At 43.0% G+C, this 14,070-nt stretch overlaps 1 protein-coding gene across 1 annotated transcript in view; it reads right to left on the bottom strand.

Moving 5' to 3' along the window:
• Positions 1–13,567, bottom strand: part of PNPLA8 (patatin like phospholipase domain containing 8) — a gene marked incomplete at its 5' end in the record, with an annotated part of 47,781 nt that extends 34,214 nt beyond the window's left edge. Inside the window, 2 exon segments of the mRNA NM_001171272.1 lie at positions 12,115–12,264; positions 12,411–13,567. Of these exon segments, the coding sequence (NP_001164743.1) occupies positions 12,115–12,264; positions 12,411–13,478 (1,218 nt within the window).
• Between the last annotated feature and the right edge of the window lie 503 nt (positions 13,568–14,070).

The following is a 14,070-nucleotide window of genomic DNA, read 5'->3' as shown; positions in this document are numbered from 1 at the left end:
CCTGGCCCAGCTGCAGATGCTGTAGCCATTTGGAAAGTGAACCAGCAGATGGAAGATCTCTCTCTGTCTTTCCATCTCTCTCTCTGTAACTCTGCCTTTCAAATAAATTTTAAAAAGTCTTTTAAAAATTACAGAAATATAATTTGCTTAACACAAATTTACAAAGCACTGAGACAATGTTATAAATTTTACACATAATTTTGCCCAAATCCTAAAGTTACCAGGATGGAAGTGCTTCATAATAATTATTGAAAATTAAACAACTATTAAAAGTAAAGAAAAGGGGTCAGTGTTGTGGCATAGTGGGTAAAGTGGCCACCTGTGATGCTGCCATCACATACTCCAGACCAGTTCAATATCCAGCTGCTCCATTTGCAATCCAGCTCCCTACTAATGAGCCTGAAGAAGCAGCAGAGGATAGCCTAATTGTTTGGGTCCCTGTATCCCTGTGGGAGATCTGGAAGAAACTCCTGACTCCTAGCTTTGGTCTGGCTCAACCCCAGCCATTGCGGCCATTTGGGGAGTGAATCAGCAGATGCAAGACCCGATCTCTCTCTCTCTCTCTCTCTCCAACTCTCTTTCTCCATCTCTCTCTCGCTCTCACTCTCTCTCTTTGTGTAGCTCTACCTTTCAAATAAATAAATAATTTTTTTTAAATTATCCATTTGAAAGGCAGAGTTACAAAGAGGCAGAGGCAGAGGCATAGAAGAGATCTTCCATCCGCTGGTTCACTCCCCAAATGGCCACAACGGCCAGAGCTGGGCTGATCCAAAACCGGTAGCCAGGAGCTTCTTCCAGGTCTCCTACGCTAGCACATGGGTGCAGGTCCCAAGCACCTGGGCCATCTTCTACTGTTTTCAGCAGAGAGCTGGAAAAGAAATGAAACAGCCGAGTCTGAACTGGCCCTAGCTTTACCAACTATGCCACAGTGCCAGCCCCCAAATAAATCTTTAAAAAAAATGAAAGGGAAAAAACCAGCTTGCATACATTTCATGTGATATACAAGGGAACCTCACAGTGGAATATTAACAAACATTAATTAATATAATAGAGAGAAAGAGTAAACATTAACCATTACAATTAAACAATTAGTTTAAACCCAGGAATTCAAAATTTTAAACATTCAACTTCATGTTGCTGATCAAAGGTAAGCGTTTAACTCTTGTCGTGTTTTATGGGAAGCTCTTCAAAGATTCTTGGCTTCCATACTCAGAAGCACTTCAGTACCACAGGTTAAGGGAGTGGTAGTTGAGTGACAGCTATGCTTCTGCTGTGTAACCTTTAGCAAACCAAATAATTTTCTAATGCATAACTTTTTTTCTGATCAAATCTACAGTACTATTATTCTAAATTCCTTTTCAATATATATTTTTTTCTTGTTCCGATCAGTTGTTGAGCTCCACAGTCTCACGAGATGAACTTAAACGATGGAGGATGGAAACATAAATTTTTCATTTCCCATTAGGATGGAACAATTTGTTTGAGATCAATGCTTATGCCAATAACCAGAAAATCATGATAAAATACTAGAAAAGCACCATCTGGTAAAGGCATCACAGAGTTGCTGAAGCAATGAGAAGAGGGGATAAGAATCTGCAGAAGGGATAATTGCTTAGAAGTAAGCTGATAAACTATAGCTTTACTTCCCTTGGGGCATTTGCTGATTTGGGAAGAAGTAAAGGATGAAAAAACTGGGCTTGGTTCAGAGGGCCACGAATGGAGGACACAGAAGCCAGCAGAGTCTCATGGTCTGGAGTCACAAAACAAATGAGCCGGCGCCGTGGCTCACTAGGCTAATCCTCCGCCTTGCAGCGCCAGCACACCGGGTTCTAGTCCCGGTCGGGGTGCCGGATTCCGTCCCGGTCGCCCCTCTTCCAGGCCAGCTCTCTGCTGTGGCCCGGGAGTGCAGTGGAGGATGGCCTAAGTACTTGGGCCCTGCACCCCATGGGAGACCAGAAGTACCTGGCTCCTGCCATTGGATCAGCGTGGTGTGCCGGCCACAACGCGCCAGCCGCGGCGGCCATTGGAAGGTGAACCAACGGCAAAGACCTTTCTCTCTGTCTCTCTCTCTCACTGTCCACTCTGCCTGTCAAAAAAAAAAAAAAAAAAACAAAAAAAAAACAAAAAAAACCTGCAAATCAGCTGGGCTTTAATCACATGGCTGATTTCCCTCTAGATTCTGAAGTCTGAGATGTGGGAGGCTAAAAAGCTAAATTGGGGGCCAAAGTTGTGGTGCAGTAGGCTAAGCCACCACCTACAATCCTGCATCCTATATGGTCACAGTTCAGGTCTCACTTCTGATCCAGCTCCCAGCTAACGCCTCTAGGAAAGCAGTGGAGGATGGCTCAAGTCAGTGGGCCCCTGCACCCATGTGGGAGAGTGGGTTAAAGATCCTGGCTTCAGCCTAGCCCAGCCCTGGCAGTTGCAGCATTTTGGGGAATGAACAAACATATGAACTATCTCTCTCTCCCCCTCTCCCTCTCCCTCTGCCTTTCAAATTAAAACAAACAAAAACCAACCACAACAACTGAACCAAGACCTCTGAAAATCAGAAGTTTTTTTTTTTATATTACTAAGATTTCAGGGCTCAAAAGGATTTTTGGTAGTGATTATTCCAGGTTCTCATCTGAAAGTGTTGGAGGAAGAGACCTTAAAAACAGGGCAAACAGGGCAAACCGGGGCGTAGCGGATAGGGCTGCAGCCTGCAGTGCCGACATCCCATATCGGCGAGTCCTGGCTGCTCCACTTCTGGTCCAGCTCTCTGATATGGCCTAGGAAAAGCAGTGGAGGACAGCCCAAAGACTTGGCCCATGTACCGGCGTGGGAGACCTGGAAGAAGACCTGGAGACCTGGCGTCAGATCAGTCCAGCTTTGGCTGTTTTGGCCATTTGGGGAGTGAACCAGAGGATGAAAGACCTCTCTCTCTCTCTGCCTCTCTGTAACTCTGCCTTTCAAATAAACAAGTAAATCTTTAACAAAAAAAAAAAAAAAAAAAAAAAAAAGGGCAAACTACAGGTCTAACCTAAATTGTTACCCAGCCTTGCTTCACCTCTAATCCTTAAATCATGTTCATCAGTGTGCCACTATATATGCCGAGCCAAGAAACAAATAAGCTCAAAGGAAAAAGAAATCATCTTATATAATCTGGGTTCTATGTTATTTTTTTATTCACAATGTCCAGCATCCAGAAAAAAACAAATAATGCATATGAAACCAATATAAATGATCAAAGACCAAGGTTATCCTCATATTAGAATTACCAGTAAAAGATATTAAAATGAAAATAAAGTCACCATCCCAAAACATCACATATATATGAAATATTCAACAAAGTAAATCCAATGAATGATGTGCAAGGCAGTTATATTGAAAATGTTTTAGGGGCCGGCGCTGTGGCGCAGTGGATTAACGCCCTGGCCTGCAGTGCCGGCATCCCATATGGGCATTTGGTTCAAGTCCCAGCTGCTCCACTTCTCATCCAGCTCGCTACTACCAGCTTGGGAAAGCAGAAGATGGCCCAAGTCCTTGGGCCCCTGTATCCACGTGGGAGACCTGGAAAAAGCTCCTGGCTCCTGGCTTCGGATCAGCTCAGCTCTGGCCGTCGCGGCCAATTGGGAAGTGAACCAGCGGATGGAAGACCTCTCTCTCTCTGCCTCTCCTTCTCTCTTTGTGTAAATCTGATTTTCAAATAAATAAATAAATCTTAAAAAAAAAAAGAACTTCATAAAACCATCTGGCAATATCTACTACAAATGAAAATATAAACACTCTATGACCAATAATAATAGTTTTTAGGTAAAAACCCCAAAGAAAGAAGACAAATGTTTTCCAAAAGAAACATTCTAAGATTCACTCATTTGTATTTATTATTATTTATTTATAAGACAAAATTACAGAGAAAGAGGGAGACAGAGAGAGGATCTTTCATCCACTGGTTCACTCCTTAAATGGTTGCGACGGCCAGAGCTGGGCCTATCCAAAGCCAGGAGCCAGGAGCCAGGAGCCAGGAGATTCTTCTGGGTCTCTCAAGTAGGAACAGGCACCCACACACTTGGGCTATCCTCCGCTGCTTTCCCAGACCATTAGCAGAGAGCTGGATCAGAAGCGGGGCAGCCAGGATTTGAACTGACACCCTGGTGGCAGCTTTCACTCACTGCGCCATAGCGCCGGACCAAGATGCATTGTAGAAGCACTATTCCTAAACAGCCCTATTCCAGATATCCTGATGCCCATCAGCAGAATGCATAATGTCATTATGGTTAATTAACATTATAGAATAGACCACAATATAAATGGATGTTCTACAACCACACCCAACAACATAAGATATTTCACAAGCATAACACTGAGTGGAAAGAACAGAGCACATGCTGTATCATTCCATTTATATAACACGCAAAAAGAGGTGCAAACTAATCTATATTGCCAGTATCCAGGAAAACTGGTCAATCTTTCTAGAGGTAATGTTTGTAGTGCTGGTAACATTTCGCTTCTTATTCTAGGTGGTGGTTATTTGAGTATAAATATTTTTTGAAAAATCACAGAGCTGTATACCCACTTTTCTGGGTATTTTAAAAAAAACTTTAAAACCCAAATGACACACGAATGAGCATGAGGTGCCCTCGCTCTTCAAACGTGTGACCAATTCAGTACTTTTTTTAAAGGGTGAAGAGGGATACAGAAATACAGTTAACTTATAAAAAACTATGAGATAATTAAAAAAAATTTAAAGATACAAGAAATTCAGGTCATCAACGGAGCAGCAATTCAAACAACACCTTATTAATGATAAGGAATGAGTTGGTGGATATTTGAGGGTATACAGCATATTTTAAGCCATTGTATACTGCTCCAGGTATGAAAGGTGTAACTTCACAGGAAAGCCTGAAATTCCTAGCTGAAACACAGTGATTGATCAGTGAAAAAGATTAGTCCATCTAGAAATACTTATATTCCTATTTTAGTATTTCTCTCTTGCTATGGTTATTTTAATATGATTGGGCTTCCCATACAATTAAGGGTGTGAACTAAAGAGATATAGTAAAAAGAAAAACATAAAAATGTAATAAACGATAAGGTTATTTCTAGTATAAAATGAATGAATTACTCCTAAGGTCAGAAGTGGTTAACTATTTCAAACAAGACTAAATTCTAGTTTCATACTATATGTGAAGAAAATCTACATATGATTAATGATTTAAGTGTAAAAAATGCAAAAAAATTATTAAATTTGAAACCATATTTTAGATTCTGTACTAAAATATAGGTTCACATTTCATAATATGGTTAGGAAATTTTTTTTAAATTCCTAACATCAAAGCCCAAAATCACAAAGGAAAATAGTAGAGAATCCACAAAAATTATTAAAAAGTAGTGAATTGAAAGAAATTTAAAAGGGGAGAAATTATTTAAAACATGACAGATGAATGTCATTAATATATAATGGACTTTTTTTGTTAAAGATTTATTTATTTATTTATTTGAAAGGCAGGATCATAGAGAGGCAGAGGCAGAGGCAGAGAGAGTTCTTCATCTGCTGGTTCACTCCCCAAATGGCTGCAATGGCTGGTGTTGAGCTGATGCAAAGCCAGGAGCCAGGAGCTTCTTCTGGGTCTCCCACGCAGGTGCAGGGGTCCAAGGGCTTGGGCCACCTTCTACTGCTTTCCCAAGCCATGGCAGAGAGCTGGATTGGAAGTGGGATTTAAACTGGGGCCCATATGGGATGCTGGCACTGCAGGTGGAGGCTTAGCCCACTGTGCCACAGTGCTGGCTCCTATAATGGGCTCTTACAAATTAGGAAAAAATGATTCATATCTTAATAGTGAAAAAGCCATAGACAAGTAATTCACAGGAAAAAAAAAAGCTCATCTCCTTTTATCAATGAAATACAGGTGAAATCAAGGGTGTACCCTTTATATATCCAACTGATAACTGATAAAAATAGGAACAAGTACTTACTGCCCCTTCTATGTGTGTTAGCTACAGTTCTAAGTATTTCATTTTTCAGTCACCACTACTCACACAACTGCAAAAATTCACTGAGTTCTGTGTTGAGCATTTGTGCGCTTCACTGTTTGTATCTTACACGTTTATTAACAAGCTGGCTGGTTTGTACGCCCAGTAGTTTGGAAAGTGAATCATGGTTATGATTTCAGTGGTCCTTCCTCCACTCACACAGACCAATGCTTAGGGATGAGATGATGGTAGCAGTTTAGAACCCTGTTCTCTTCTGAAACATAGAGTGCCATCCTTCTACAGCTTGGTGACAGCTATAGATGGGAAAATCAGTTGTCATGGTCTTCAAAGCAAAAATTTTATTCTGGGGGCTGGAGTTGTGGTGGGTTGGGTATGGTGCCAGCATCCCATATGGGTGCCGGTTACAGTCCCGGCTGCTCCACTTCCAATCCAGCTCTCTGCTATGGCCTAGGAAAGAAGAAGATGGCCCAAGTCCTTAGGCTCCCACATGGGAGACCTGGAGGAAGTTCTTGGCTCCTGGCTTCAGATCAGCCCAGCTCCGGCCGTTGTGGCCATTTGGGGAGTGAACCAGTGGACAGAAGACCCTTCCCTCTCTCTCTGCCTCTGCCTCTCTGTAACTCTACCTTTCAAATAAAGAAATAAATATTTTAAAAAACTTTTCATTCTGAATGAATCTCCATCTACTTCCACAATAGTTTAATTGTACATCAAATATTATTTTAGAACTGCCTTGCAGAACATTTGTGTTATTGTGCCTGGATCCACTGCTGAGGTGGGGAAGGTGAGAGAAGAGGCTGAGTCTCGCTTTCATTTGGATTTCCCTCAGGGGCCAGCACAGTGCCTTTCCCATTGTAATATATAATAAATGGTCATGAAACTAAAAAAAAAAAAAAAAAAACAGAAATTAAGCATTCCTCTTGCCTTTCTTGTTTGTCTTTAAGAATATCCAAATAGGGGCCGGCGCCGCGGCTCACTAGGCTAATCCTCCACCTTGCGGCGCCAGCACACTGGGTTCTAGTCCAGGTCGGGGCGCCGGATTCTGTCCCGGTTGCCCCTCTTCCAGGCCAGCTCTCTGCTGTGGCCAGGGAGTGCAGTGGAGGATGGCCCAAGTGCTTGGGCCCTGCACCCCATGGGAGACCAGGAAAAGCACCTGGCTCCTGGCTCCTGCCATTGGATCAGCGCGGTGCGCCAGCCGCAGCGCGCCGGCCACGGCGGCCATTGGAGGGTGAACCAACGGCAAAGGAAGACCTTTCTCTCTGTCTCTCTCTCTCACTGTCCACTCTGCCTGTCAAAAAAAAAAAAAAAAAAAAAGAATATCCAAATAGTTGCAGCTGATGAAATAGACATACTTTACAAAATTATCAATTATAACACAGAAGGTGTGACAGAATTAGAAATTCATCATTCTACAACCCTAGCAGAGTGATTAGTTCTAACATAATGTCAGTGGTTGATGGAACAATGCTTCTAGTGAAACCGTCTGATGAAAAGCAGACTGTCACCACCCTAATCCAGGGTCATCCTTAGCACTGCTAATGGCTGGTCAGCCAATTACTATGCGTGTCCTGATAGGCTGCACTGTGAGACACAACAAGATTTAACACGTCCTCTAACAACAAAATGTTTACTTCAATTGGTCAAGCCCTTAAATTTCATTGTTCAGGAAACAAAAAGGAAAGAGGAACACACCAAATAACATCAATAAGGAAGCAACTAGGTAAATCCAGCAGTGAGTCATTCTGCACATTAACCAGCTCAATCTCTTCAACTGGTCACTCTGAAAGTGAAAGTAAAGGACTGTGCTATATTACAAGTCAATCTGAGCAATATTCAGATGCAATGTATGGTCTACACCAGGCCCTCATTTGTACCCAATCAGAACATCTTTGATCTGGGTCTAGGACAGATGAAAACTTACTGATACAGAAAGGTATAAGCTGTAAACTCAAGAATCAGTTATAATAGAGTATATACTGAATGACTTTATTTTCGTATATATATGCGTAGAACAATTTCTGGAGGAATATTGTGGCAGGCATAACTAATATTTATCAATAACCAGATTGCTTCCCCTTCTAAGCACACAGAAGACTGCACTGGTTGTGAGCAGATAAAAGCTTTGGCGTCTCCTGCTGAAATATTCTTACCTTGCTATAGAAATCACGGCAGAGACCTTGTACTGGGATAAAGCAACAGAATCAAAGTAGCTACCACATGGAGGTTCCCTGTGCTGGAGAATCACCCACACTCAGTGCTGTCTGTGCAAGAGTGAGAAATAGACCTCCGTAGTGGTAAGCCACTGACACTCTGGTGGTGGCTGTTTGTTTTTTGACAGGCAGAGTTAGACAGTGAAAGAGAGAGAGACAGAGAGGAAGGTCTTCCTTCCGTTGGTTCACTCCCCAAATAGCTGCTACGGCTGGCGCGCTGTGCCAATCCAAAGCCAGGAGCCAGGTGCTTCCTCCTGGTCTTCCATGCAGGTGCAGGGCCCAAGCACTTGGGCCATCCTCCACTGCCTTCCCGGGCCACAGCAGAGAGCTGGACTGGAAGGGGAGCAACCGGGACAGAACCAGCGCCCCGACTGGGACTAGAACCCAGAGTACAGGGGCCGCAGGCGGAGGATTAGCCTAGTGAGCCGTGGTGCCGCCCTGTGTTTGTTATTAAAGCATAAATCAGCTTAATCTGACAAATTCAAATAGACCCTACTACATTACAATAGTAACCCAAAAGAGTAGAAATACACTAATTTTCTAATTTTTGCTTTGCTTTTCTTATGATTTCCCATGAATTATATTTTTTTAAAAAAGAAATAAAAGGTTTTTTTTTTTTCATAAATTAAAAATACAGTGAGGGGCCAGTGCTGTGGCATAGTACGCTAAGCCTCCGCCTGCGGCACTGGCATTCCCACATGGGTGCCCCTTCATGTCCCGGCTGCTCCTCTTCCTAATCCTGCTGTTCTGTTTGTGGCCTGGGAAAGCAGTGGAAGATGGCCCAAGTGCTTGGGCCCCTGCACCTGCGTGGGAGTCTGCGAAGAAGCCTCTGGCTCCCGGCTTCAGATCAGTCCAGCTCCAGTTGTTGCAGCCACTTGGGGAGTGAACCAGCAGATGGAAGACCTTGCTCTCTGTCTCTTTCTCTCTCTAACTCTGCCTCTCAAATAAATAAATAAAATCTTTTAAAAAAACATACAGTGAGGGCCGGCGCTGTGGCTCACTTGGTTAATCCTCTGCCTGCGGTGACGGTATCCCATGTGGGCACCGGGTTCTAGTCCCGGTTGCTCCTCTTCCAGTCCAGCTCTCTGCTGTGGCCCAGGAAGGCAGTGGAGGATGGCCCAAGTGCTTGGGCCCTGCACCTGCATGGGAGACCAGGAGGAAGCACCTGGCTCCTGGCTTCGGATCGGCGCAGCACTGGCTGTGGCGGCCATTTGGGGAGTGAACAACGGAAGGAAGACCTTTCTCTCTGTCTCTCTCTCACTGTCTATAACTCTACCTGTCAAATAAAAAAATAAATAAATAAAAATAAAAAACACACAGTGAAAAGAGACCTTCATTATCAAAAAATGAAAAATTGTCATAGACAATCCCCTAGATGAGGCTGCCACAAGTACAGCAAAGAAGAAGCTAGCTTCTTTTAGAGCATTAGGTATTACACACAATTTTATGGATTTTGCTATCATAAATACATTGCACACATAAAAAGTACAGATGTTTTGGGGGTAGCACTGTGGCACAGCAGGTTAAGCAGCAGTCTGCAGTATACTGGCATCCCATATGGGCACTGGTTTGAGTCCCGACTGCTCCACTTCCAACCCAGCTCCCTGATAATGTTCCTGGGTAAGCAGCTGAAGATGACCCAAGTCCCTGGGCCCTTGCACCCACGTGGGAGACTTGGATGAAGCTCCTGGCTTCAGCCTGGCCCAGTCCTGGTCATTGCAGCCATTTGGGGAGTGAATCAGCAGATGGAAGATCTCTCTCCTACTCTCTGTAACTCTACATTTCAAATAAATAAATAAGTCTTTAGAAAAATATACAGATGTTTTATATCAATCAATTTTAGCATTTTTGAAAAAGATTTATTTATTTGAGAAGCAGAGTTACAGAGGGAGGGAGACAGTGAGAGAGGTCTTCCAAATGACTGCAACAGCCAGAGCTAAGCCAATCCGAAGCCAGGAGCCAAAAGTTTCTTCCAGGTCTCCCACATGGGTGGGTGTAGGGGTCCAAGCACCTGCACCTTTTTCCACTGCTTTTCCAGGCCACTAGCAGGGAGCTAGATTGAAAGTGGAGCAGCCAGCACTAGAACTGGCACCCATATGGGATGCTGGCACCACAGGCAGGGGCTTAATATACTATGCCACAGCACCAGCCCCAATTTTGGCTTTTTTTTTTTTTTTTTTTTTTTTTTTTGACAGGCAGAGTTAGACAGAGAGACAGAGAGAAATGTTGCTGTTGATTTCTCAACCATGTTGCAGTGGATTCCTTTCTGAGAGGAGCAGCGTGGTGGGGGCAAGAGGCGTAGAGTCACCACACAGACACTAGGAGTCCAGTGAAAGCAGGCCTGAGGCGAGCAGCCCACAGACTAGTTTATTACAATTGGAACAACATCTTATATAGTCAAGACCAGCCAATCTGGTCAAGGGGCGGTCTATGCCCCAACCAATCACAGCCTGTTGCCAGGCAGGCTCCGTTGCCAGGTGGGTTTCAAAGCCATTCCTGAGTAATTGACACTCGCTTGCCAGTGGCCACCTTGGCATGGCCTTCTCATTCCACCACAGAGAAAGGTCTTCCTTCCGTTGGTTCACCCCCAAAATGGCCACTACAGCTGGCGCGCTGCACCGATGTGAAGCCAGGAGCCAGGTGCTTCCTCCCAGTCTCCCATGTGGGTGCAGGGCCCAAGGACTTGGGCCATCCTCCACTGCCTTCCCGGGCCACAGCAGAGAGCTGGAGTGGAAAAGGAGCAACCGGGACAGAACTGGTGCCCCAACCGGGACTAGAACCTGGAGTACCGGCGCTGCAGGCAGAGGATTAGCCTAGTGAGCTGCGGCACCAGCCATCAGATTTTCATTCATAATTGATCTGAACATATACATCTACAGCATCACATTTCTTCTTTGTACTTTAGGATCCTTAGATTTGGGATTAGATATGCAAAAGAGAGTATTCAAATTTTAATCAGCAAGACTATTACTAATAGACTAAAGCTGGTAACTACCATCAACCACAAAATACAAAAGCAGTAAGAATGAATGATTTAGAACTACCCTCAACAATATGAATGATTCCTATTACCATGTTGGATAAAAGAGCCAATCACACAATAGTTTATATAATGTATAGAAACAGGCAAAACTCATCCATCTCAACCTTTTAGGCAGACTGAAGTGGGGTACAAAGCAGACTTCTAACGCACTGGGAATGCTCTGTTTCTCCACCTAGGTTACAGAGGTATGTTCAGTTTATGCCTTTCACAGAACTTTATACCTGCATGAAATGTTTTTTAAATAGTTCTTTAAATTATGTGCTATGACCTGAATTGTCACCCCCTATGATTTGCAGGTTGGATTCTAGTAAGCCATGCAATAGCATTAAGAGGCAGGGCCTTTTGGGAGGTGACTTAAATCAAGGGAATTAGCGCTCTTGTCAAAGAGCGTGAAGGGAGCTGCTCTGCCCTTCCCGCCATGTGACTAAACCACGAGCAGCCACTGCCTCTGAGGAATGGGACCAAACACTGAATCTGCTGATGCCTTAATTAACTATGGGCTTTGAACCTCCAGAACTATGAGAAATAAAGTAAGATTTTTTTTTATTTGAATAGAAGAGTGAGAAAGAAAGAGAGAAATTTTTCCATCTGCTGGTTCACTTCCCAAATGGCTTTAACATCCAGGTCTAGGCCAGGCCAAAGCCAAGAGTCTGGAACTCTATCAGGGTTTCCCACATGGGTGGCAGGGGCCCAAGCACTTGGCCATACTCCACTGCCTTCCCTGGCACATTAGCAGAGAGCTATATCAGAAACAGAACAGCCAGGACTTAAACCAGTGCTCCAAAAAACTCACACTGAAAAGAAGAGAGGTATTGTCTTCTCCATTTTAGAAGGCTTATTAGTATTTTTATTCTAAGACAAAACCAGGTTACATCAATTAGCAATTACCTTGACAGCCACGCCTTTTCCTTCAGGAAATTCCAGAAGATGAAAAGTCAGTTCTTCCACCCTCGTAATGCAGAGCTTTGGGTCAGCTGTTCTTCTTAGTGCCTGAACTAATGCCCGCGTTCTGTTATCAATACTCACCCTTGCAATAATCTGGAAAGATATATTAAACATATATGATTGGAACACAAACTGCTTTAACAAGTGGTTAAAACTTCTTAGGTCCCATTAGGAAATGAAACTTAACAAATTCAACAAAAAGTGTATACAACTTGAGAGCACACTGAGCAGCAACTTGCCTTTTCTCTCTGAAGAGACAGGTGCTTTTTCTCCTCCACAGTTTTGTCTTTGCTGCCAGCCGGCTCGCTCTTAGCAGGCTCCTCCTGTTCTTCTGCCTGACTCTTGGAATCGTACTTTAATTTGGGGACAAGACCACCTATATAACCACCTACTAAAGCTTGTACACCTTCAGTGGGGCGAGAAAGAAAGTTAGCAATACTCTGCTTGGTAGAAATGGGAAGACTCTCGGGTGTCCCACTGGGACTTGCGGCCTTGTCCACGGTACCTGCAGAAGACTTGGGGTCTGGCTTATCAGCCTGGCTCGTTAGGATGCCAGGATCCAGAGAACTGGACTTCCCTTCTTCAACCTTTTTACCTTCAAGTTCTGATTTCTCCTGGAAATGACTGTTTTCCTTGTCTTGAGACATTTTTTCCGCACGTTTGAAGTAGGAATTAATATGGTTTGATAAGAAGTAAAATGACTCTCCAAATTTTGTGGTTATATTACCCGTGTAATGAAAAAGGCTTTGTTTACCTATGTCGTCTTCTTTATCTATAATGTGATTTCTCTCTTCTGGGACGGGACTCTTTTCTGTAGACTTGTCACTGTATTTTTTCAGAGATCTGATGGCTTGTTTAATGCTTTCCTGTTTCAGCCAGCCACTATCGGACACTTTTCTTAATATTCGAGAACTTGGTTTAAATTGAGCCAAACGTGAAATCATTTCATTCTGACTACCAAAAACAGCCTTTGAAACAGAGTTCAAAGTACTTTTAATGCGGGACATACGAATGCTCACTTTTGTAAGTCCCTTGGGAGCAGATGTGCTAAGTTTCAAGATTCCAATATGTAAACCATGGTTGCTTGGAGAATAATAATGCTTACTGCAAGAATGTGTTTCACTTTTGGTCCATTTACATCTTACTTTGTGTGGATGTAAACCTCTCTGTAGACTGACATGCCTTATCTTCCAATAATGATTAGGTGAGCACACGAGGTGCAGCTGCTTGCTTCTATGCTTCCCACAAAGATTTCTTGCATTACTAAGGAGGTAAATACATATATCTAGAGTCAAATTAATAGACATAACTTAAAAATCACCTATTTTCTAAATGACATTCTCTCACTTCATTCCTGAATGCTTCATTTAAGAAACGACACAATTCATGGTCTTACCTGAAACAGCAAGAAAAAAAGAAATTAGGATTCAAGTTTAAATTGAAATTGGGTATAATACAAAATATGCAAACCCTAAACTAAACTCAGCAATTTCTATATGGTTGATATAGAACCCATTTTTAAACCAACAGAATATAATTCAACTTTCAGTATAAAAGTCATTGAAAAGAGAAATTGAGTAATAGGATGTTTAGGGAAAGAAGTAATCTAGGAAAGTTGCCCAAATGCTAAGTTTTCACATAATACCTAATTTAATATGCAATTAAGATATGTGGTTTTTTTCTTCCTCATTGTTAAATTCTTGACAAGTCAGTGTAGACTAGACTTTTAAGTTTTTCTTAAAAAATTTACTTATTTGAAAGGCAGAGTTACAGAGAGAGGGGGAGAGGAACAGACTGAGAGAGAGAGAGAGAGAGAGAGAGAGAGAGAGAAAGAGAGAGATCTTCAGTTCGATGGTTCACATCCCAAACGGTTGCAATGGCCAGGGCTGGGAGAGGCTG

This window comes from Oryctolagus cuniculus, chromosome 3, assembly GCF_964237555.1.
Source record: "Oryctolagus cuniculus chromosome 3, mOryCun1.1, whole genome shotgun sequence".
Taxonomy (NCBI): Eukaryota; Metazoa; Chordata; class Mammalia; order Lagomorpha; family Leporidae; genus Oryctolagus; species Oryctolagus cuniculus.
This window is presented reverse-complemented; position numbering and strand designations above follow the sequence as displayed.